This window comes from Medicago sativa, chromosome 8 (assembly GCF_051527215.1).
Source record: "Medicago sativa cultivar Bolivia chromosome 8, Bolivia_mono, whole genome shotgun sequence".
Taxonomy (NCBI): domain Eukaryota; kingdom Viridiplantae; phylum Streptophyta; class Magnoliopsida; order Fabales; family Fabaceae; genus Medicago; species Medicago sativa.
The window spans coordinates 43,216,769-43,242,705 of NC_140756.1; the positions used below are offsets into that span (position 1 = coordinate 43,216,769).

The 25,937-nt window shown below is 34.2% G+C and overlaps 1 protein-coding gene across 1 annotated transcript; it reads right to left on the reverse strand.

The window, feature by feature from the left end:
- Positions 1-22,053: 22,053 nt before the first annotated feature.
- On the reverse strand, positions 22,054-23,152 carry LOC146899300 (uncharacterized). Its single transcript, XM_085734384.1, has 4 exons — positions 22,871-23,152; positions 22,661-22,781; positions 22,407-22,577; positions 22,054-22,203 (listed from the first exon to the last, which is right to left on the reverse strand). The coding sequence occupies exons 2-4, from the start codon at positions 22,667-22,669 to the stop codon at positions 22,054-22,056; spliced, it is 330 nt and encodes a 109-aa protein (XP_085590510.1). The 5' UTR covers positions 22,670-22,781; positions 22,871-23,152.
- Positions 23,153-25,937: the final 2,785 nt, after the last annotated feature.

The window sequence follows — 25,937 nt, forward strand, 5'->3', positions numbered from 1 at the left end:
ACAATCTATGAAGGCAATTCAGGCAAAAATGGGGCAATGAAAAGAATTTATTCCCGGTGAATCGAAAACCCGAAAGGGCGGTTCAGGAAAAAATGGGATTGAAAAATGAAAGAATGAAAAATGAAAATGAAAGCATTGACCACAGGTGCGACATTCAAAGTCTATCCAATGCTGGTTCTGGAGAACTGGCGACCTCTGCCAAAGCCTTGTCTAAAGGACTTCCATGTGAAACATCCAATGTATATCCATTACTAATTCCTGAGAAATGGCGACTTCTGTCCGAGTTTGTTCGAAGGATTTTCAGGGGCAATTTTCAAAGTTTATCCAGCTTGCGACTTCTACCAAGGTTTGATCAAATGGCTTCCCCCAAGAAGCATGTACTATTGCAAGAATGATAGGATCAGGTTCTCTCAGTTATGGTTTTGATACGTCTTTCAACGACGTCATCCCCTTTGAAGATAGCCGAGTGCGTATGTTGTAGCTCAAGCCACTACGTGCCCAATCCTCCAATGTTTTGTCTGTCTCTGTGAAACTTCTCTGTCAAACTATGAACCAATCATGCATTTCAAGCATTCACACATGCATAATCATGCATTTTACATGCTCATACATTCAATAATCTTGTTATACCATGCATACATGTTGCATTCCCAATCTCAATTTTCAATCCAACTCAGTTTCCACTTCCAATTCAGTTCAACCTCCACTTTCAAATTCAATCCAATCTCAATTTCAATTCAATTCAATTTCAACTTTCAATCCAATCTCAATGTCAATTTAACTTAATCTCAATTTCAATGCAACCCAATTTCAATCTCCAATTTCAATTCAATCTCAATCTCCAATTCAACTCAATTTCAACTCTCCAATTCAATGTCTATGTCTCTGATTATTTTCAATTTTCAATGTCTCCTTCAATGTCAACTTTCAATCCAATTCAATTCAATGTTTCACTCTCAATCTGCTTTTGGGCCAACAATAATGGTCATGTCTATTTTCAAATCAAATCAATATCAACTTACTCTCAATTTGTATCCTTCCAAATCAAACTTCCAATTTATGTCTTCGGTTAAGTGGCTAGTTCGATCCAAAGAACAGCTTGTACCTGCTTATATGCCTATGTTTCCGGTCAAACGGCAAGTTCGATCCAAAGAACAGTTTGTACCCTGCTTATGATTTGTTATCGGTCAAACGACAAGTTCGATCTAAAGAACAGTTTGCACCAATCTACATGTTGTGATGTTGATCAAGCCACAAGTTCGATCCAAAGAACAGCTTGTATCTTCCTATATGTCTATGTTTCCGGTCAAGTGCCAAGTTCGATCCAAAGAACAGCTTGTACCTATCTTGTATTTCTATTCCCAGTCAAGCAGCAAGTTCGATCCAAAGAACAGCTTGTATCAGCCTTTTGTCTATTTCTCTTGGTCAAGTAGCAGGTTCGATCCAAGGAACAACTTGTACCCATCTCTTGTTTGTATCTCTTGGTCAAGTGGCAAGTTCGATCCAAAGAACAACTTGTACCTGCCTATCTGTTTGTGTTTTCAATCAAGTAGCAAGTTCGATCCAAAGAACAGCCTGTATCTACCTGTCTTTTATTTGTATTCCCGGTCAAGTAGCAAGTTCGATCCAAAGAACAGCTTGTACCTGTCTATTTGTTGCCCGTTCTTTCTACCTTGATGTCTATAAATCCCTTGGTGGTGTGACACAGCCCGTAGATTCCAGTTCGATTGTCTTGCATTCATAAATGAAAATGTTGCATGGCATTCATAGTGTTTGAAAATGTGAAAGCATATTTTTAGGTCCAAAATAGCGTCATGTCTGATATTTAAGTATCTTCGTCTCGTCAAACAAAGACTTCGTCTTGTGATTCTCCGGATGGAGAAACTTAAATAGGGGCAGCTGTTATACCCTGATTTTGGACCTAAAAATACTGACTCAATTCTTCTTTTATTGCATGTTAAAACCATCCAAAGGGTTTTTCTTGCATTTTAAGTCATTTGATTTGTCTCTGATCAATTGCATCTTTCTCTGCATCTTATTTCAATGTTATTTGCAAAATTCATGAAAAAGGGTATTTTAGTCATTTCCTGCATTCAAATTCATTTTAGTCCTTGAAAATTGTTTGTGTCTTTTCATTTGATTTGTATAAGTCCTTGTTTAATTCCATGTCAAAACCCATTTCAAAAATCGCATTTAAAGTCATTTTGAGTCAATTTAGCCCCTAGGGGCATTTTGGTCATTTCCCATGTTAAAATTTCTTTCAATCCTTGAGAAATTGTCCCTGGGTCATTTCAATTGGTTTGAATGAGTTTTTGTTTAATGCCATGTCAAAATCCATTTCAAAAATTGCATTTGGAGTCATTTTGAGTCAGTTTAGCCCCTAGGGGCATTTTAGTCATTTCCAGTGTTAAAATTCTGTTTAATCTCTAAAAATTGTCTCTGAGTCTTTTAATTTGCTTGTATAAATTCTTGCTTTAATTCCCTATTAAAAAACCATTTTAAAATTGCATCAGAGTCATTTTGAGTCATTTTAGTCCCTAGGGGTATTTTGGTCATTTCACACAAAATTTTGACAGAGAGAGGTTACTTTAAAGTACCTCATTTAGTAGTCGATTCATTTTAGTCCGTTTTGTTATTTTTAATCGTTTCGCTTTACGTTAATTTTCAAATTACTTTTTAAATACAACTTTAGTTAAATTTTGCATTTTAGTCCTCAAGTTATTAAAATTGCATTTTAATTCATTTTTTGTCCAAGAAGTTAGTTACGCCACATGTCCTACTCCCATTGGTCCATCATTCCCACATCACCTATATAATAGGTCCCATTGGTCAAAGTCAAGGGATTAATCATTTTTCTCACTAATCATTTTTTACACAAAAATCACAAAAAATCATTTTTTTTCTTTTTCCCTCTTCTCTCTCTCTCTAACCGCCTTCTTCTTCTCTTCTTCTACCACCATAACAAACTCCTCCAACCACCACAATCTCCACCATAACAAACTCCTTTTCTTCTTCCACCACCATAACAAACTCCTCCAACCACCACAATCTCCACCCTAACTAACCTTTTTTTTCACTTTCTCTCTCTAACAACCACTACAACTTCATCCTCCATCTCACCTCAACCTCCATAACCACCACCTTCAACCTCCACAACCACCCTAACAACCTTCAATCTTCACCAATTCACTAATATCCATCATCATCAAACTCCAATTCACGGATTCATTCACATAAATTCGCAAAAATAAAGTCCATCACAATCGGTTCACCATCAAATCTTCACAAGCATACAAACCGGTTCAAGATTGATAATTGTCAATAAGCTCATCGCCAATCTTAGATTCGTAATCATCATCATCCAAACCGTCCATAATTGGAAGAGGAAGGATCCACCATTGTTGAGGTCGCAAAGAAGAAGGAGGAATCGGCAAGGCAAAAAGCTTATCCAATTTGTGTAAAAGGTAACAATGCTAATCCTTTTTGTTATGATTTTCGTTCAAGAATTTGTCCACAAAAGTGTTGAATCAAAGTGTTTGGATCTATGTATTTTGAGAATTTTAAGCTTGAATTGGTAGAGAGAGAGAGAGAAGGAAGCATATTGTTGTGAATGAAGAAGAAATACGTGTGTTTCTTTCTCAACAAAAACTCATTCTTTTAACTAACCAACCCATGGATCCAATTGATCCATACCCATGACCCTAACCCAGTTTTCCCCCTAGGTATGGGCTTGGGCCCTGTGAGTTCATTTTGTGCGTTTTTCCTTGCTATTCCATAACCGCCAATTGCTAATTGCACCCCTGTCCATTCAAAAACTCTTGGAAAAACTCCACAAAAATTCTAGTAGTTCTTTTTATGCTTCTTGATGATTTTTGATGTATCTTACATGCCAAATCTTGATCACAACATGTAAAAAATATTTTGATTCTTGATTAATGCTTTGTGTTAATTTTTGTTCGAATCTTGATAAAATTTCTAAAGCTTTTGTGTGAAGTTGTTGTGATCAATTATTGGCATTAGATGTTTGTTTTTACATGTAGAAATTGCATCAAAAATCTATGTGTTCGAACTTTGTTAGTGTGTGTGCACCTTTTTTGGTATAATTTTGTGAAGATTGTGGTGTGATTTTGTTCCGGAATTTTGACACACAAATGTGGCTTTGAGTATGTCATTCTTGGAGTGATTTTGCTTCTTTTTAGTATATACTTGCTGTTCTTGTGATGGGGCCTTCACCTTGTGAATAATGTGTATTTCTTGTGCTAAATAAAGTGTAAATAGACTTGAAAATACTATGATTGTATTGCATACTAATTTCCCTTGATTTCTCACATCATGATTGAATTAAAACTTTTGAAATGTTACCATTGGTGCGAGGATTCTAGGCCTTAGTTTTGCCTTAGAATTTTAGTAATCTTTCAAGTACTATTTCATCATATTTTTTGATTGAGTTCTTTGTTAATTTCTAGTTACTTTAATTCTCTTTACTTGTTTCCATTTCTCTTCTATATTTTTGTGCTACTAACCTCTTTGGTTTCATGTCTCATCTGCATAGCATTCTATATCACATTCTATCTCTCTTTCTCACCTCTTTTCTCACCTCTAGGGAATTTTGTAATTTTCTTAATACTTTTAATTTCTTGCAAGACCATAGAATGTAAACTAGGCCGATGATGTAACGGACAATGGACTCTAATAATGTACACCGACACTCACACCAACACTAGCACACACCTCACTTGGTTACTTTAGATGTATGGCTAGGATATGTATGTTTAGATGTATGTTTAGGTACTTTGAAACTTAGACAAAAAACCCTTTTCCAAAAAAATATGAACAACATCACTCAAATATTTTTCTTAATAAACCTTGGGATCAAAATCCCATTCAATTTTCCTTTTCTTTTCTTAAATAAAATCTTAACAAATTCTTAATCATACTTAGACTTCTTTGCAAAATAACTAATTCAACCTCACAATTTCACAATCTTATGCCCTTGAGGCCTCTCCCTCTCATTCTTCAAAATTCCAATTTTCAAACTTAAAATTAACCAACAAAAACAAAAACATTTTTGGAAGAGAACTACGGTGGATTTGATCCCTTAAAAGGGTACGTAGGCAAGGAATCAAAATTCCTTCAATTCAAATAAAATAAAAATTCAAACACTTTCTTCTCCCTCCAATTCTTGACTTAGTAAACTCTTAGGTGTAAATATCACCTTTCAAATAGCATTTAAAAATAAAGCGCGCGCGTAGAAAGTAAAGACGGTTCCTATAGATTACTATAGTCGTTATGGGTGCCTAACACCTTCCCGTAGCGAAAACAACTCCCGGACCTCGATTCTCAAGGGTTTTGCTTATTTTTTCCCTTCCCAAGAAAAAATGAGATATCACCGGTTAAAAAGGTTCAAACGTAATCAATGTTTGACACCCGAAAACCAAGATAAAACACGTCTCAATTGATCACTTTTTACAAAATCCCCATTTTCAAAAGCAAAACGAGTTAAAACTTGATGAAACCAATCACAACCATTTTTAGAAATCATATAAACAATATACAACTTTAATCCCACTTTAATTTCCGGAGAAAAACGAGTTTTCGGAAAAATTGACGTTTGGACCGTTTTTCTAAAAGATAGACGAATTTCACAATCCAAGTCCAAACCCATTCAAATCATGTTCCAGTAGGATTCAAGGTATAAACATAAGTTAATTAAGTCCAAAGAAACATTTTAGAAGTCTCGGATTGGTCCCCAAGTGCACGAAACGAAAAATCAAGTTGGGCTGAACCTGTGCAGGTTCGCTTAAGCGAAGGCACAGTTCGCTTGAGCGAAATCAAGTCAGAACCTACATGCTGGTTCGCTTACGCGTTCGCTTAAGCGAACTATCATAGTTCTGCAGCAAAAATGTTACGGGTTCCAACCCTTTTCACCCCAAAATCCCAATTTTCAATTCCCCAATTCACCAAAACAATTTCCAGAAAGTGTTTATGGGTTCTAATAGTTATAATGCATCTAAACAAACATGAATCATGCATTAGAAACAACAAAATGACCCATTTCATCAAAATCATGAGATTTGTTCAAAACACCAACATAACCACAAATCTTTTCACCAATCCATAAACAACGATTCCAGTTATACCAATTCGGTTTCAACAGCTCAACAATCGTCAAAAGCAACTAATGAACATAAATTCATGCATAATTCAACACCACAACTTCAATTCTCATCAAGCTTGCTCAAGAACACAAAGCACCAACAACTATGCATTTAAACATGTTAATTCACATACTAACATACAATTATCATATAAATCATGTTCTCAAACATAACAACAACAATCATGCACGAATTTACAACACTTAGATTCAATTCATCAATTTCACAAAAATGGGTAAAGAGAAAAAAGTTATGAATTATGGTTGAATTCTAACCCTCTTACCTCTAGCACCAAGAATCTCTAACCCAAGCTTCAATTTAGCTCCTAGATGATGAATCCCTCTTCTAGCTCTAGTCTTCCTCTTCAACCCTTATCTCCTCTTGTTCTTTCTCTCTCTACCTCTCTCTCAAATGAAATGAAATGAAAAATATTTGTAAACCCCAATCTCACAACTAACTAGAGTTTATATAGGCTCACTTAATTGGGCTTATCTTACAAACCTTAATGGGCCTAACACATTTCTATTCTAACCTCAAAAAATGTTACTACTCACTTAACGGTAAAATATAACACTAACGGCCACTTACTGGTAAATAAAATAATTACTACACCCTCTAGTAACTTGGTAAAATAATATTCTTACTAAGCACTAAAAATAACCTCCAGCAAAATTACAAAATTACCCTTACTCTCAAAATGACCAAAATGCCCCTAAGTCCAAAATGACTAAAATACCCTTCTAACACCGAATTCTACGATTCCAACCCAAAAATACACACAGAGGCAATTAATCACATAAGAGCACATATAACACACGTGAATAAATAAATAAAATAAATCTAGCGAAAAATCGGGCTGTTACACCTCTCCCCCACTAAAAAGAATTTTCGCCCTCGAAAATTACCTGAAGGAAACAACTCTGGATACGCAACCCTCATCCTACTCTCCGATTCCCACGTGGAACTCTCTCCAGTTGGTCCAACCCAAATCACTTTAACCAAAACGATTTCCTTGCCATGCAAACGTTTCACTTCACGATCCTCAATCCTAACTGGCCAAGTCTCAACGGTCAAATTATCCCTTACTTCAAAATCATCCACTTGAATCACATGAGACGCATCATACACATACTTCCGCAACTGGGACACATGAAACACATCATAAAGATTCGACAAAGATGGCGGTAACGCAATCCGATACGCTACAACCCCAACCTTCTCAACAATCTCAAACGGTCCAACAAAACAAGGAGTCAACTTCCAACACTTCAAAGCACGACCAACACCGGTTACAGGATTCACTCTTAAAAACACATGATCACCAACCTGAAACTCAATGTCCTTCCTTCTCTTATCATGATATCTCTTCTGCCTACTCTGAGACGCTCTCATCTTCTCTTGAATCATCTTAACCTTTTCTGAAGTTTCTTGCACAACTTCCGGTCCTAACAAAGCACCTTCACTTGACTCATACCAACACAAAGGAGTTCTACACCTCCGACCATACAAAGCTTCAAACGGTGCCATCCCGATACTAGAATGAAACTGTTGTTGTAAGTAAACTCAATCAACAGTAAACATTCGACCCAACTGACACCTTGCTCCAAAACACAACTCTCAACAAGTCTTCCAAACTCTGAATAGTCCTCTCCGTCTAACCATCAGTCTGGGGATGATAAGAAGAACTAAACCTCAACTTAGTCCCCAAAGCAACTTGCAAACTCTCCCAAAACTTAGAAGTAAACCTCGGATCCCGATCCGACACAATACTAGAAGGAACACCATGCAATCTCACAATCTGCTCAATGTAGATTTCAGTCAACTTTGCCACAGACATACCGGTCTTGATAGGAACAAAATGTGCCGACTTCGTCAACCGATCAACAATCACCCAAATTGAGTCAAAACCCTTCACAGTCTTCGGCAACGCTCCAACAAAATCCATAGAGATACTATCCCACTTCCACTCTGGCACGAACAACGGTTGCATCAAACCTGACAGTCTCTGATGTTCAATCTTAGACTTCTGACAAACCAAACAAGCATACACAAACTCTGCAATCTCTTTCTTCATTCCAGGCCACCAAAACAACCTCTTCAAATCCTGATACATCTTAGTCGCTCCTGGATGAATACTCAAACTACTCATGTGACCTTCTTCTAAAAGCTGTCTCTTAAGCTCAAGAACACCTGGTACACAAACACGATCACGAAACATCAAGACATCGTTCTCACCCAACCTGAAGTCTCCACCCTTACCTTGATTAACCAACACCACACGATCTACAAGTTCTAAATCTTCCTTCTGACCATTCTTAATCTCCTCCAAAATATTACTCGTCAGCTTCAACATTCCCAACCTCACACCATCCGGCGTCAACTCATTCACCAAACTCAAATCTCAAAACTGCTCAATCAACTCTAACTCTTTCACCATCAAAGCAGACATATGCAACGACTTCCTACTCAAGGCTTCAGCAACAACATCCGCCTTCCCAGGGTGATAACTCAACTGAAAGTCGAAATCCTTAAGATACTCTAACCACCTTCTCTGCCTCATATTCAACTCCTTCTGGTCAAACAAGTACTTCAAACTCTTATGATCACTGAACACCTCAAACTTAGAACCATACAGATAATGCCTCCAAATCTTCAACACATACACAACGGCCGCCAATTCCAAATTATGAGTCGGATAATTCTTCTCATGTACTTTCAACTGCCTTGAAACGTAAGCCACGACCTGGCGATTCTGCATAAGCACACCACCAAGACCCATCTTAGAAGCATCACAATACACAACAAACGATTCCTTCGGATTCGGCAAAATCAGCACTGGAGCTGAAGTCAATCTCTTCTTCAACTCTTGGAAACTCTTCTCACACTTAGCATCCCACACATAAGCTTGCCCTTTCCGAGTCACCTGCGTCAATGGCAACGCCAACTTAGAGAATCCCTCAATGAACCTCCGATAATACCCTGCCAATCCAAGAAAGCTTCTAACTTCAAAAACAGACTAAGGTGATTCCCACTGTAACACTGCATCAACCTTCGACGGATCCACGACAATACCACCTTTAGAAATCACATGACCAAGGAAACTCGCTTCCCGCAACCAGAACTCACACTTCGACAACTTAGCAAACAACTTCTTCTCCTTCAAGACTCCCAACACAATCCTCAAATGCTCGGCATGCTCTTCTTCAGACTTCGAATACACCAAAATATCATCTATGAACACCACCACAAAACGGTCCAGAAAAGGATGAAATATTATATTCATATACTCCATGAAGACACCTGGCGCATTAGATACTCCAAATGGCATCACAGAATACTCATAGTGTCCATACCTCGTTCGGAACGCAGTTTTGGATATATCTTCCGCCTTCACTCTAATCTGATGATATCCTGATCTCAAAATCTTGTTGAACACTTCTGCACCAACCAACTGATCCATCAAATCATCAATCCTCGGAAGCGGATACCGATTCTTGATTGTCACCTTGTTCAACTGCCGATAATCCACACACAACCTCGTGCTTCCATCCTTCTTCTTAACTAACAACACTGGAGCACCCCACGGAGAAACACTCGGCCTGATAAACTGCTTCTGGAGCAATTCTTCCAACTACTTCTTCAATTCACCCAACTCTAATGCAGACATCCGATAAGGCGCAATCGAAATAGGACTCGTTCCTAGCACTAAATCAATTGCAAACTCAACTTCTCTCTCCGGCGGTAACTCGGTAATGTCCTCCGGAAAAACTTCTGGAAACTCTTGCACTACCGGCAGATCACCAACTCCTTTCTCACTACTCTCCTTCAAGGAAGCAAACATCATAAACACACTAGCTTCACCGTCCAAGGACTTCTTCACTTGCTCCGCAGTCAAGAACTTCTCACTTATCTTAACTACCGGCTTAGAAAACGTTACACTCTTGGTCAAACAATTAATGTTAACACAAAAAGTCAACATCCAATCCATACCAAGAATCACGTCCATATGCTTCAACGGAAGACACACAAGATCCAACTCAAAATCAACAGAAACCTTAACACAAACCACAACCATCTGAGCCTCTGCAGCCAAAGATACCTTCCCTTGCCAGACCCAACGAACCTGAAGCAACCTGCTACTCCCCCACTATGCTCAAACCCACCTAAAAGAACGGAACAACACAACAAGTACCGACAGTACTCCCGTACATGTCGCATACAACAGGGAATTCAACGGGTTTTGGTCTGGACAAGACCAACCAGGCTCTGATACCAACTTGTAACACCCTATTTCTATCAAGCGGTAAAACGCGCAAATATACAAACATATTCTAGAAATAGATGCTACGTCTTCGAATTCAAATATACATGCATAAAGATCATGTTACATAACATAGCAGCGGAACATACACATAATTCTTAAACATCTTCAAATCTCAACATAATACAAATGTATTCTCCAAATCTCAATTAACAAGTACCATCTCAACTCCAAAATACATAGTCAAATAAAACAACATGCAAGAACTACCCTAGATCAGAGCCCTAATCTAGACACTTGCATATAAAGAGGAACTCCACTCCTCAACATCATCAAGCAAACAAACTAAGCATCCTGCACTCCATCTACCCGTCCATACAGAAAGGAAGGTTGTAAACCACTGAGGGTTAGCATTACATCATCATAATCCAATTAAAAATTAACAAGAAACTTTGGGAATGAAAGATACATTTAAGAACGATGGATAACAAACCATACATGTACTCACAAATATTCTTAACATTCACATCATTCAATATCATCATCTCAAGTTCACATCCACTAGTGCATCATACACACATCACAAAATCAACCATGTTAATCAACAATTAACAATTTCAATCATCATTCACAACTCAAATGCATTTCAATTCACCAACAAAGTATGCAATGGCTCTAGACTCATCTAGATGCATGTGGTACCAAATCACCTCAAGGTCATCACCTCCGATGCAACAAAAACATCGTAATCACCTCAACTGGATATAAAATCCACCACCATCAGTCATGAATGCATGAACATATGACTCAACTACAATGCATATGTTCACATAATCAAATCACCTCAACATCACCAATACTTAGTATATATGCAATCAACAACAATTCACCACCATATAACATATATACAATCACCAACAACATCCATATTCCAATTAACATGTAATTGTCACATACATACACCATTAATCATTTTCACATAAGTTATAACAACTATCCATAAAGGATTCACAAGACAATTAGCTCTTAAAGTCATATTCAACAAAGTTCGTCTCTCAAAGTCACAACATAAAATAACTAGAGGTTATGAACCAAAACCAATTCTTCAAGCTCAATTGCTTATGCCATGTACCTTCACAAGTCACTTATACGTGCAGTAGAGGTTACATAAACATTTCATCGGCCACATATGGAGAATTAACAAAAATTCCGAAGGTCGTCTCAATTGATCACTTTTTACAAAATTCCCATTTTCAAAAGCAAAACGAGTTAAAACTTGATGAAACCAATCACAACCATTTTTAGAAATCATATAAACAATATACAACTTTAATCCCACTTTAATTTCTGGAGAAAAACGAGTTTTCGGAAAAATCGACGTTTGGACCGTTTTTCGTAAAGATAGACGAATTTCTCAATCCAAGTCCAAACCCATTCAAATCATGTTCCAGTAGGATTCAAGGTATAAACAGAAGTTAATTAAGTCCAAAGAAACATTTTAGAAGTCTCGGATTGGTCCCCAAGTGCACGAAACGAAAAATCAAGTTGGGCTGAACCTGTGCAGGTTCGCTTAAGCGAAGGCACAGTTCGCTTGAGCGAAATCAAGTCAGAACCTACATGCTGGTTCGCTTACGCGTTCGCTTAAGCGAACTATCATAGTTCTGCAGCAAAAATGTTACGGGTTCCAACCATTTTCACCTCAAAATCCCAATTTTCAATTCCCCAATTCACCAAAACAATTTCCAGAAAGTGTTTATGGGTTCTAATAGTTATAATGCATCTAAACAAACATGAATCATGCATTAGAAACAACAAAATGACCCATTTCATCAAAATCATGAGATTTGTTCAAAACACCAACATAACCACAAATCTTTTCACCAATCCATAAACAACGATTCCAGTTATACCAATTTGGTTCCAACAGCTCAACAATCATCAATAGCAACTAATGAACATAAATTCATGCATAATTCAACACCACAACTTCAATTCTCATCAAGCTTGCTCAAGAACACAAAGCACCAACAACTATGCATTTAAACATGTTAATTCACATACTAACATACAATTATCATATAAATCATGTTCTCAAACATAACAACAACAATCATGCACGAATTTACAACACTTAGATTCAATTCATCAATTTCACAAAAATGGGTAAAGAGAAAAAAGTTATGAATTATGGTTGAATTCTAGCCCTCTTACCTCTAGCACCAAGAATCTCTAACCCAAGCTTCAATTTAGCTCCTAGATGATGAATCCCCCTTCTAGCTCTAGTCTTCCTCTTCAACCCTTATCTCCTCTTGTTCTTTCTCTCTCTACCTCTCTCTCAAATGAAATGAAATGAAAAATGTTTGTAAACCCCAATCTCACTACTAACTAGAGTTTATATAGGCTCACTTAATTGGGCTTATCTCACAAACCTTAATGGGCCTAACACATTTCTATTCTAACCTCAAAAAATGTTACTACTCACTTAACGGTAAAATATAACACTAACGGTCACTTACCGGTAAATAAAATAATTACTACACCCTCTAGTAACTTGGTAAAATAATACTCTTACTAAGCACTAAAAATAACCTCCAGCAAAATTACAAAATTACCCTTACTCTCAAAATGACCAAAATGCCCCTAAGTCCAGAATGACTAAAATACCCTTCTAACACCGAATTCTACGATTCCAACCCAAAAATACGCACATAGGCAATTAATCACATAAGAGCACATATAACACACGTAAATAAATAAATAAAATAAATCTAGCGAAAAATCGGGCTGTTACAGTGACCGTAGGTTTCCCCGAGGTTACCTATAGCCTAGGGTTAGGTAGAACTCACTGAGACATTATGTCTCATCTCAATCCTTATTTGTTTCAGATAATCTGGTTGGTATGGCAAGCTCGTAGCCGGATGGATATTTCAGAAGCGTTCTTTCGTACCCGCTGCAAGATGATATGGATTTCAAAGATGCACATACTATGTTTGGACAAGTTATGTTAAAATTTTATTATACGAACACTTATGGTTGTATAAGATGTTTATTTATCTTGTATTAAGTTGTAAATTCTTATTGTATCCAGTATCAAGTTAATGCACATGCTAGACTTTCTAGATACGTTTAGTATTGGCGTTACAAATTCCATTTGCTACGGGCATCATACATGTTGATCTAGACTAGATTGGCAAAACTACCCTTAAATTAATGTTTAAACATAATTATTCCTGCTTAAATTATAAGGGCAAAAAGGTAAATTAATTTTAAAATTCTTACTCTCCCCTTGTGAACCAAACATATTTTTAATTAAAATCACTCTCTTCCCATCCCTTTCTCTCTTTTGAATCAAACATATATTTAATTAAAATATCTTCCCTCCCCTCCCCTCCCCTCCCCTCCCTTTCACTACACTCCATTAAGATCCTCCCCCTTCCCTCCCCTCTCCTCCTCTCTATTGAACCAAATGGACCCTTAAGATCTTTTATAAATATGATATGAGATCGTCTTTAAAATAAAAATAAAAAGCAAAACATAATGATCGAAATTCGCAACAATTTTTTTGCAACTCATTTCATAGAAATTCCATTTGCTAGGAATTTGCTCTGCGGGTATACATGCGCATGATTTTAGAAGGTTTCCACATTTAATAGCCGATACGCCATAGATTGGATTATCTTCGATTGAAAACCAAAAAAAAAAAAAGTTTTATTTTTCCAATTGAATATAGCTAATTATTTTTTACTCAAAAAATTGATAATTTATAAAGTTTGATTTTTTTTAATTTCTTTATCTAAATGTATCTCTTTTTAAAATAGGTCCTTTTGCTACGTTGTACGTGTATTTTAAGCTTGTACTGATTAGTATTTCATTCCACTTGAGAGGAGTGGAAGTATAAATTCCTTTAACATACTAGTCAGTTAAGTTTGTTATACAATTTTTAACGGTTTAGCCTTTTAGTTTGTTGCATATATGGAAAACTAGTTCTATCGTAAACTTCGATTCACTTTTTCTGTTATAACAAGTAAAGGTTTAAGAAATTTCCCAAACTGTTACAAAAAGAAATTTCCCAATGAAACCAAAGATTTGCAAACAAGACGTGCAAACCAAGCAATTGCTTTCCAAACAAGCCATGAACAAGGTCTCTTTTTAATTCTTGCTTCCAATCAATTTCTGATTCTTTTTTGTTTTCAGAATTATTACTAGTCAAGATTCTTGTGTTCAATTTATGTTTCATATTGTATCGTTCTTTGCTTTATTATGGCTTTAACTCTATGGTTCTTTTCAGGAATTGCTACCTTTGAAGCTATGAAGCTATGCATCCAGAGGGATCTGTTCAAGGAGATACATGGCCTTATGTTGAAGATAATGGATGTTTCTGGTACCCTCGTTGTTAATGTCTTGTGCCGACAACAGCTTTTAAGAGATCCTGAAGTCATGACTTGTATATAGACAAACTGACTTAGGACGATAATAGATAGAGATGAGATAGGTACTATATTGTTCGTCTTTATACTCACTGTAAAAATGGCTTGTATATAGACAAACTGACTTAGGTAACTTTAATGTATCTTTGACCACTAAAATATACTTTTATAAATGCATCCAAACTTATTAGTCTCATTTTAGTTAACTTAAATATGGTCTGTCTTAATACAAGTCTTTGACAAACTAGTACTACCTCCGTTCCTTTTTAAGTGTCACTTTTTAACATTTTACACAAACCAAGACACTCAATAAATGTTAATTTTTCTTATACAATAATCTATACTTTTACTATAATAACCTTAGTCATTTAATATCTTATTTCATATATTTCTCTCTCCACAATAAATAACTAAGGGTAATGTTGGTAAAACAACATTTATTGTTGCATTGAACTTTGAAAGTGACAGTTAAATAGGAACAAAAAATTTCTCGAAAAGTGACACTTAAAAAGGAACGGAGGGAGTAGAATATTAATATCATTACAACAATAGCATTAATGGTAAATAGTAGCAAATGATACATGCTTATTAATTAAAGATGTTATCTCTCTCTGAGAGTCCATAAAATCATATCTGCTACTGTTTCAATAGAATTTCTGATGAGGGTTAAAACATCGAATTAGTTTATTCACTTCACTTTTCTTTGTTCAATGTTTTACAGGGAACTCTCAAGAAAAGCTAGGAAAGCAAACAATGTATGGTGCATTTAAGTGGGTTTCTTGGGGATCAAAATCGCTTGCTGATGTACATTATTCTTCAAGGTATATTTACCATATTGCAACCATGGCACTTGCAACCATGGCACTGACTGTCCCCATATTATTCTCATATAAATTGCATGCATTCTTCCAAATAATTAAGCTTTTTGTATCAGTATGGAATGGAGGAAGTTTTCTGTTGGAAGTATTGCCTAGACAGGCAATTCTTATGGCGAAAAAATAAATCAGAGATGAAATCTGCCCAAGGTTAAATGGACAGACGACCAAGATCAAGTGATGGAGAGTTCAACAATGCCGTTCTTGGGATATCTGATTGACTTACTCAACTAATATCCATGTCTTTTGTTATGATTGAGGTTCTATTTGTTTGATCTAATCCGTAGTGCTAAGAATACAAATTTGAGTAGTTGTAAATGCATATAACTCGTTCTTTTTTTATGCAAGCATTCCCTAAAATGGATACATGTATTACAAAGTTTAAAAAGTTGTATGTATATAGAAATCAACCTCATCTCATGAAGTAAAAGCATGTAATGCTCCAACCCTTGGACAAGATATATATAGCATATTTACATATATAGCAAGCATATAAATAAATGCGACTATTGGCTTAATAAACAGAATCTAACATAGATTTTGACTTGAACGCGTTATTTTCCTAATTCCAAACTATACGACAAGACGTAAAAGTAAAACCCTATTTTTGATAATAAACTGTTTACTATTAGCAACAAGTAGTAATAGTAAAATGTCCTAATTGTAGTAAATAAACCAATTTTCAAAATGAGCACGCATGTAAATAAACCAATTGTAAGTAAAACCCTATTTTTGAAAAGTAGTGCTTCCTATCGTTATTCAATAAAACATAATCCCTAGAGATGCTCACCGAGATTCGTACATTCTTGTGAAAATACAAGGAAAAAATCAGGAAAATTGGTGAAGTCATTTTGCATTCAACCTCAATTGGTTTTCAAAAATTCCATGCGTGCTCATTTTGAAAATTGGTTTATTTACTACAATTAGGACATTTTACTATTACTACTTGTTGCTAATAGTAAACATCAATCTTTATTATCAAAAATAGGGTTTTACTTTTACGTCTTGTCGTATAGTATGGAATTAAGAAAATAATGCGTTCAAGTCAAAATCTATGTTAGATTCTGTTTATTAAGCCAATAGTCGCATTTATTTATATACTTGCTATATATGTAAATATGCTATATATATATATATATATATATATATATATATATATATATATATATATATATATATATATATATATATATATAGTCTCTTCGTTATTTTTTTATGGAATTTATATCTACTCTTGTATAGACATAGTTCACAGGTGAAAAATATTTGGTTGAAACCCCCGTTGTGAATGGAGAAGTAATAAAGTCAAACCTATATAAGGTGAAGCCTAAAGGAGCCACATGAGGAAATTCAAAAAAGTTTCAAATGACATCAAAGGATCCAAACCATACTAACCTTCAAATTTATTTTCTTCCTCTTGTTCTTCAAGACCCAGACTTTGAGCAACAAAATCTAACTCATTCACAACAAACAAATTAAACGCCCAATTTATACACAAGTAAACAAAAAGTAGAAAAGACAAAGGAAAGATGCAAAAGCTTTATGCGCACATGATGTACTGAATGCCAAAATAACTAAACATGGAATTTGAAACTTATAAAAAAAATTGATACTTGATCTTAAAATCGAAGAAGAATATATTTTTAAGATCATTCTAATTATATCGAAAAAAAGACTATGAACTTAAAATATTATTTATTCTAAAGAGACGTAAATAATTGAAGGGACTATGCTTTTAAGACCATTCTTAATTCTGAAGGGACAATATACTGAAAAGGGATTCTGGTCTTAAGAGACCTCTTAATTCCGAAGGGACGGAAAAAGGAGATGAGGAGAAGAATAACTCGTTAACACAAACTGGGGGAGAAGAGAGAAAGAGATCTCGACAACTCAATAGAACTCTTTGGTGTGTAGAATGCACTATGTGAGCTCTCTATTTATAGAGAAAATTCACAACCAATAAGTGAGAAACTTTGGGAACAAGTAATACATTATTTCTTTGGCATTACGTAATTCACATATTAGATCTACTACAAAAATATCTCAATTGAGTACCAAAATATATTATATTGAGTACAAAAATATATTTCAAGTAATACATTATTTCTTTGGCATTACATAATTCACATATTAGATCTACTACAAAAATATCTCAATTGAGTACCAAAATATATTATATTGAGTACAAAAATATATTTCAAGCACTAAAATATATTAGACTATCTACCAAAATATTTCAGATTGTGTTCCAAAATATTCTAGATTGCGTTCCAAAATAAAAAACTTGGGTACTAAGAAAGAACTTTCAATAATGATTAAATTAATTATTTAATTGTGTCAAAAAAATTATTATTTAATTTATCATTTTCAATTTCAATCAAATAATAAAATATATATCAATATATATTTTTTCTCTAGTGCTTATTTCGTTCACATGATTATGTACCCCTATTAGTGGTACACCCCTATTATATAAACACTACTAATGTATGTGTTTCATCCGATGTGGGACTTCCACTTTTTTCAATTCATACAACACTAATTCTACTCAACATGAAAATTTGTGTTTAATCTTTTAACTTAATTTCCACACATTTTCTACCATTTTCTGAATCAATAAGTTATTAGTGTATATTATTATTTTGTTTTACCCATTGAAGCTCGTGTAAATTTTAAATTGATAATTCTTATTTTATTTGCAATCTTATATTTCTCCTTCATAAGCTATGATCTGTACACGACTATTGCTAAAATTGCAATTTATATATATTGTTCTATTTTATTTTATTATTACTCTTAGTTGAAAGTTGTTTAGTGACTTTCATTTAAAAAAATGCCAATTGAAACCTTTTATTAACTTTGTATTTTGAAGTTAAAAACTTAACTTCTTATTGCTGAGCCAACACCTCAACTGTATGTAGTTCTAAGACTTGTTTCTATATTTTCTCATATCACATAATTATTATTCTAGTTGTAGGAAATGTATCTACTTTTGGTGGTTACCTTTTAATAGACATGTTAGATGGATATTACTTGGGTGACTGTAACGCCCCAATCTTCTATAAATTATATTTTCATATAATTATGTATATATGTGTTCACTTTCTAAGTTACTAGCTATTATTTTTAGGTGATTTTATCTGCATATGTGCACAGTAAATATTGAGCTATTTAATTTTGTGTAACACTAGGATGAATAAGTGTGTGCATAGTTTTATTTTAACTACTTGTACCTATTATCATATTTTAAATATTTATTTTATAAAGAAATCTCTTGATACATTGGTAATAGTGAGTAGTTTTTTTTATACGTATGCTTGCTATATTGTGACTATTTTATGTGCATTATTATGATTTTATGTACATATTATTATGATTATTATTATTATTATTTGTTGTTGCTGCATGCTCTTTTAGAGAAAGTGTCCATTGTTTGTTATTAGTCTAGATCATCAAGGAATTTGCTTTCATGATATAGTTTAGTATTCTATGTATCCATTTTTAGGAATGAGTTCTTAGAGATAGTTTCGGTTACCAAACGATCGTTTTTTCTAGTTTCCTTCTCCTTTTTCTTCCTTTCGGATGAGTTTGGTATAGTCCCCTCAACTTTGTTTTCCATTTCTTTTAGGAAGGGTAAAACATTGGTTGTGAGTGTATTTGAGATATATTTAATTTTATTCGGTTGCATGAGGTATTGCTGCTAAATTTGTGTTCCCTTTGTTGTCTATAGATTATAGCAAGTAACTTGGTTATTTCATGTCATGATTGAAACTATTAAGTGTGACAAATGTGCTTGACTATTTTTATTTTTTTTTCTTCTCTTTCTTCCATGTCAGTACCATGTTATGTTGCTTAATGACTATGTTATTTTTTATTTTTTTTGAATAATTATGTTTAAAATGAATGTAACTTCATTTTAATTTTTCTGAATTAGTTGAGATATGTAGTTGAAAAATTTCATAGTTCTTTTTATTTCTTTGGAGGCCTATTTTCATATCCCCAAGAAGCATATAAATGCATTCCCCATATCCCCAAGAAGCATATAAATGTATTCCCAATTGTATACTCATGTGCGCTTACTTGTATTGCTAGAGAAACCATGACATATTCAAGTTTTATTGATTTTAGTGAACTTTTATTTCTTTGTATTGAGATTAGTTGAAGATAGGTAGTATTGAGACTTAGATAATAGACTTGATTTCAATATAGTTTTAGTAATCATGGTAAATCTAAGATAAGTTTGAATAGATGTTAATTTGTTCATCGTTGTTTCAATTTCGAGGACGAAATTTTTTTAACAAAGGCAGAATTGTAACGCTCCAATTTTCTAAGTTACTAGCTATTATTTTTAGGTGATTTTATCTGTATATGTGCACAGTAAAATATTGAGATATTTAATTTCGTGTACACTAGGATGAATAAGTGTGTGCATAGTTTTATTTTAACTACTTGTACCTATTATCATATTTTAAATATTTATTTTATAAAGAACTATCTTGATACATTGGTAATAGTGAGTAGTTTTTTTTTTATACGTATGCTTGCTATATTGTGACTATTTTATGTGCATTATTATGATTTAGTGATTAATAATTAATGTCATAATTTTACTCGTTTATTTTTGGGATATTAGATACCTCAAAAAAAAAATGGTAGTCTCATATGAATATTTTAGAAATAATAGTAGTTATGAGTGTAAAGAATTAGTGGGGTTGAAATCATAAAATAAGGCTAATTAACTGGGCTAACTGATAGGAAAGTATAACAATAGTTTAATTGGTTTTTTTTTTTGGCCAATGATGATTGAATAAAAAAAAACGTGAAACCCATTATTAGTAGAAAACTAGTTACAAACCCGTGCTTTTAAAGCACGGGTTGAATAACGTATCTTGTAAAAAAAATTGTTCTAAAGGAAAAATGAACATTACATAAACTCGGATATTCTAAATAAATCACTTTTATTGTATTTTTAAAAAACTTTGTTATAAAGGAGAAATGAGCAAATTAAGGGAAATAGCTGCATTTTTCTAAGAAACTAGATTGCATACCCGTGCTACTGCACGGGTCATATATAGTTTAGTATATTACTCGCAATTCATTATAATATTAGATGTGAAATATTAGAAACACCGTGTCAAAGAACTCATGAGTACGTTTCTATCTTAACGTGTTTTTTTAAATAAGTTTTTCCTTGTCCGTAATTTATTTTTTAAATAAGCTTTTTCCTAGATCGTCGACCCATGTTGTCGAACAGGTGAAATATTTGTTAGATTTATTATTTTTTATTTTTCAGTCAACTTGATAGTTCCTCTAAATCAATTGGTGCACCAAAAATAAACCAACTAACGAAAAAGTTAAGTGTGAAGAAGTTTGATCTTTTAAGATCTCCGGATGATATATCTTTTATTGATTCACTCCCAATGCTAATTCTAGCGCCCAACCACAAAACCCTTTTTCATGAAAAAATCACTGGCTAAAGAGCAATCATGTTGGCTTCAGCTACACCATGTTGGCTTCACTATAAATATTATCTATAATATTTTCATTGCCTTTCGAAACACCAACATTAATATCATGTTACAAAGGTTAGATGACGATAGGAAGCAAGTTGTCTTTAAAAAACCACAGCAATTATAATATTATGATTATGATATGATTTTAGGTATTTTAATGTCACTTGATATCAAATTTACAAATCTTATAAAGTTATACTTTTTAAACAGTGAGAATAAAATTACTTATTGAAAGGAACTGTCTTATTTTGCCATTAACTCTAAGTCTCTAACAACAGTAAATTACTTTCTAAGGACTATCTCAGAGGTGTTCTCAGATGTAACTTGAAATGTTTAGAAAGATCGGTCTCAAAGTTGTCGAATTCCAATACAACTACATGCTACATGTGCTCTTAATGAAATATCAGAATAAAAACCAACATAGTATGAGCACACAGTACAAAATGCATAAAGCAATTTTACTATACTATGCATAGTATGTTATATATCCCTCCTCTGCCAGTTGCTTTCTTTTCCTCTGTTGTTGCTAGCAATGGAGCAAAAGAAGAATAAACTGGAACACAAATTTCAGCCGCAAAAGAAGAATATCATATTAACAGTCGGTCTCTCTACGACAGCTTCTGCTGAAAAAATATTAGTCATTGGGTCAATCATACAATCGATATATTACTTCAAAGCCTAATATGTCAAGAAGTATCAGAAAAAAAGTAACATGAACAAAAATCCACACAGTTGGTTAGTAATTATGTCAAGTTATCCCAAATAAACCAATAATTCTAAAAACAAATTGAGATTGACTAATAATTGTGTATATGGCAATTACATAGACAATCCAGGTATAGTTGGATGTGATTGGAGACTTGATGCCAAGAATCCATGTGGGGGTATAGGAAAATGTGCATGTAGAACGATTGAGTTGTTGATCAAAATGCTCATCATTAGTACAGAATACAATGAGGGAGTTCCGATCTAAGGAGAAGAAAATGGGAAAGTAAAGTAACTTCAACAAAAAGGATGAAAATCAAGATATGCCAGTTTCGATCAATATCTTAATTTTAACTTGGTCATGTGCAGAAAAGCAGAATATGAATATCATATAAGTTATATATCAAGTGAAAAAGTAGAATATGAATATCATAAAAGTTATATATCAAACTGTGACGACATTTTACCTCATCAATGTCTAGCTCATTCTCAACTTGTTTGATAAAAGCATCCTCAACCGACAACATGTTGACTGAAGCTTGTTTATAACCTGGTTGAACCTTAACCTTTAACACCATTTTCTTTCCCAACAAGCAATTCAATTTATCTGGATAAACCGTAGGGTCATCTTCTCCTTCCTAAACAAAAAATTTACCATATCCATTGAAGTTTTTAGTTCTTTATCTTGTAAATGTTTTAATGAATGCATAGTAATACATACCTCAATCATTGATTGATAGACATCAACAATAGACTTCCAAATAATAGCAGCACAATCAGCATCCCATAAAACAAACTTATATTTTGAATCAGCGCTCTTGACATATATATCAATTTTTTACCTATTATGATGAAAATAGTGAGATACATGAGGATTCTACAACACAGAAATTATAATAATTATATTATATAAGACTAAAAAAATATATACCTTGGAATTGTCAATTTCACCTCTTCCGAACATGAACACTTGTATGGTTTTTTTTGGATTGGCTGCCTTTTTAGTGCATGCAGTGCAGCCATAGCAAAACCAACCAAATTTAGAAACAGCAAACTTCAATGTAGTAGCAACAGTAATGCACACAGTATCCTGATTAAATAAGTAATACATATGTAAGTAAGGAAAAAAACAAAAGTTTTTTTTTTTTGACAAACAAAACAAAAGTAATAAATGCCCTTTCATAAAAATTAAGCTTAGTTAATGTATACCTCTCGGAGGTCACAAATGTCCTTCAAGGTCATATATGCAGCATTAGAAAGAAACTCTTGGCATCTAATTTTGAGGTTTTTGTTTTTTTATTTTTATTATTTGCTATTGGGAAATTTATTTTGGTTCTCCTCTTTCCTTATTTATTGAAAATTTGGTTACAACTTTTGATGAGTTATACATTAGTTCATAGTTATCCTAATGTTTTGGTTGTAGTTTATCGAAGAGAATTTTGTGATGAGCATTCATGTGAACTTGGCATCTAATTTTGAGGTTTTTGTTTTTTTTATTTTTATTATTTGCTATTGGGAAATTTATTTCGGTTCTCCTCTTTCCTTATTTATTGAAAATTTGGTTACAACTTTTGATGAGTTATACTTTAGTTCATAGTTATCCTAATGTTTTGGTTATATTTTATCAGAGAGAATTTTGTGATGAGCATTCATGTGAACTTGGATGATAGTGGCTAACAAAATTCGGCCAAAAATTCGGCCAAAATTATAGCAAACTCGATAACAAAATTCGGCTGGCATTAACTAAGATGATCAATGGCTAAAATTGAATGGCGCCTAAATGTGCAAGATCCAATGGCTTAGAAAAATGGGGGGAAAGATGGGGGGAAAATATTAGGGTTAGGGTTAGCTTGGGGGATAAGCTGAAGTAGAGATAAATATGAAATAGTTGTTTCAGAAAACAGAAGAGATAAATATGAAATAGTTGTTTCGAAAAAATAGGGCTATAGATAAATATGAAATAGTTGTTTCGGAAAACAGAAGAGATAAATATGAAATAGTTGTTTCGGAAAAATAGGGCGATAGATAAATATGAAATAGTTGTAGGGCCAATTTGTTTCGGAAGTAGAGATAAATATGAAATAGTTGTTTCGGAAAATAGAAAGATAAATATGAAATAGTTGTTTCGAAAAATAGAAGAGATAAATATGAAATAGTTGTTTCGGAAAATAGAAGAGATAAATATGAAATAGTTGTTTTGGAAAATAAAAGAGATAAATATGAAATATGATCGATGGCTAAAATTGAATGGCGCCTAAATGTGCAAGATCCAATGGCTCAGAAAAGTGGAGGGAAAAATGGGGGGAAAATATTAGGGTTAGGGTTAGCTTCAGGGGTTAAGCTTTAGTAAGTAAGATTGTCGCCGTTCATAAATGTGAAAATCAAGCAAGCATATTGTAATATCCCGCTCGTCAGCTAATGGAATATTACCAGTCAAACATGTCAGAGGACAAATGTTCATGGAAAGCGAGTATGACGGAGAATATTTATCAAACGATATCAGTTAAGCATGGGTTTAAGTATCAGTGACAGGCTAAACACGATTAAGGCAAAGGGCAAAATGGTAAAAAGCCACGAGGGCTATTTAAGGCCACAAGGGCCATTTTCCTTCATTTGTGCAAGCTCTTTCTCTCTCTAGGTTTTGAGAAAAAGAATTCTCTCTTCCTTCTCTCTACACCATCGCCCCATCTCTCCCTCTCTAAGCCATCAAAGCTTCCAAATACATGAAATTGGTGATCAAGCATGGATCATAGAAGCTTCATGGACAAGAAACATCAAGAAGAAGAGGTTTTAGCATGATTTGAGGAACTTGAAGCTAGGGTTTTAGATTGAAGAAAGATTAAAGATTGAAGCTTGAAGATGTTATAACTTAATAAGTGAGTTCTATAGATAGTTTTCCCACCTTTGTGTTGTGTAATTCTTGTTTGAATTTATGAAATTATGCTAAGTTTAGAAAAGAATGAATTTTAGAACCCTTGCCATTGATCTTGTTATGTTTATGTTAAAATTGCCATGGAAGATGATTTATAATGATATATGAGTTGCTGGATGTTCATAGTGCATTGCGGGATCGAATTGGACGAGTTTTGGGTCAAAATTGGAAAATCTGCACCATAGACCCGAAGAAACTCGCTATTAGCGAAATTTCCAGAACCTTCCTAGATGAAAGTCGCTATTAGCTAAACTCTCTGCCCAAGCCAACTTTTGTTTGGCTTGTTGGTTCATCTTGGGGCTGGTGGTGCATTCCAAAGCCTTTCTTTCATCGATTTACAACCTTATAACCCCAAAACAACATCTAATCAATGCACATAACATCAAACAATTGTTGAAATGAAAATCATGGCCAAATTAACATATGAATCAAGAATGGCATAAGAGTGTTTAAGCATGAATGTTCGGGTAGCAATGAACTAAGAAAGGGAATGAATGTAGAGCCTCAACATAGCTTGTCGAGAACTAGAATGCTAAGCATGAATCCTATGTATGTTAAGACGCGAATTGTCTAATGTATCCTCTTCGCACATGAACAAGAATGGCTATGCGAGCATGTTAAGCAGCGAATTGATAAGTTAATCTCTTCGCATATGATAAGTATGAACAAGTATGTAGTTTACCGTTAATCGGATCAATCACGGATCCGAGGTAAATGAGAAAGCATGTATAGGTTTAACCTTTCATAAATGTATAAGACCAATACTATAATGTACGATGTAGGTGCCATGTCTCTTGTGATCCACGCAAGGTTGGGATCTCAAGGGGTTCTCACCATGGGAACGGGATAAGCTCCGCAAGGGGGGCCCGCACGTCACTGAGGGAATCCGATGTACCTTAGCCAGGTTTTCATCGGTCATGTATGGGATTATACTCGGGGTTACTCCACCTGGGGCTCTCCGTAAAATAAATCAAGATAATGATTGTTTGTTCAACGCTAACCTAATGAATGAATGAATGAATGAATGAACAAATGAATATGACTATGTATCATATGATATGATCAT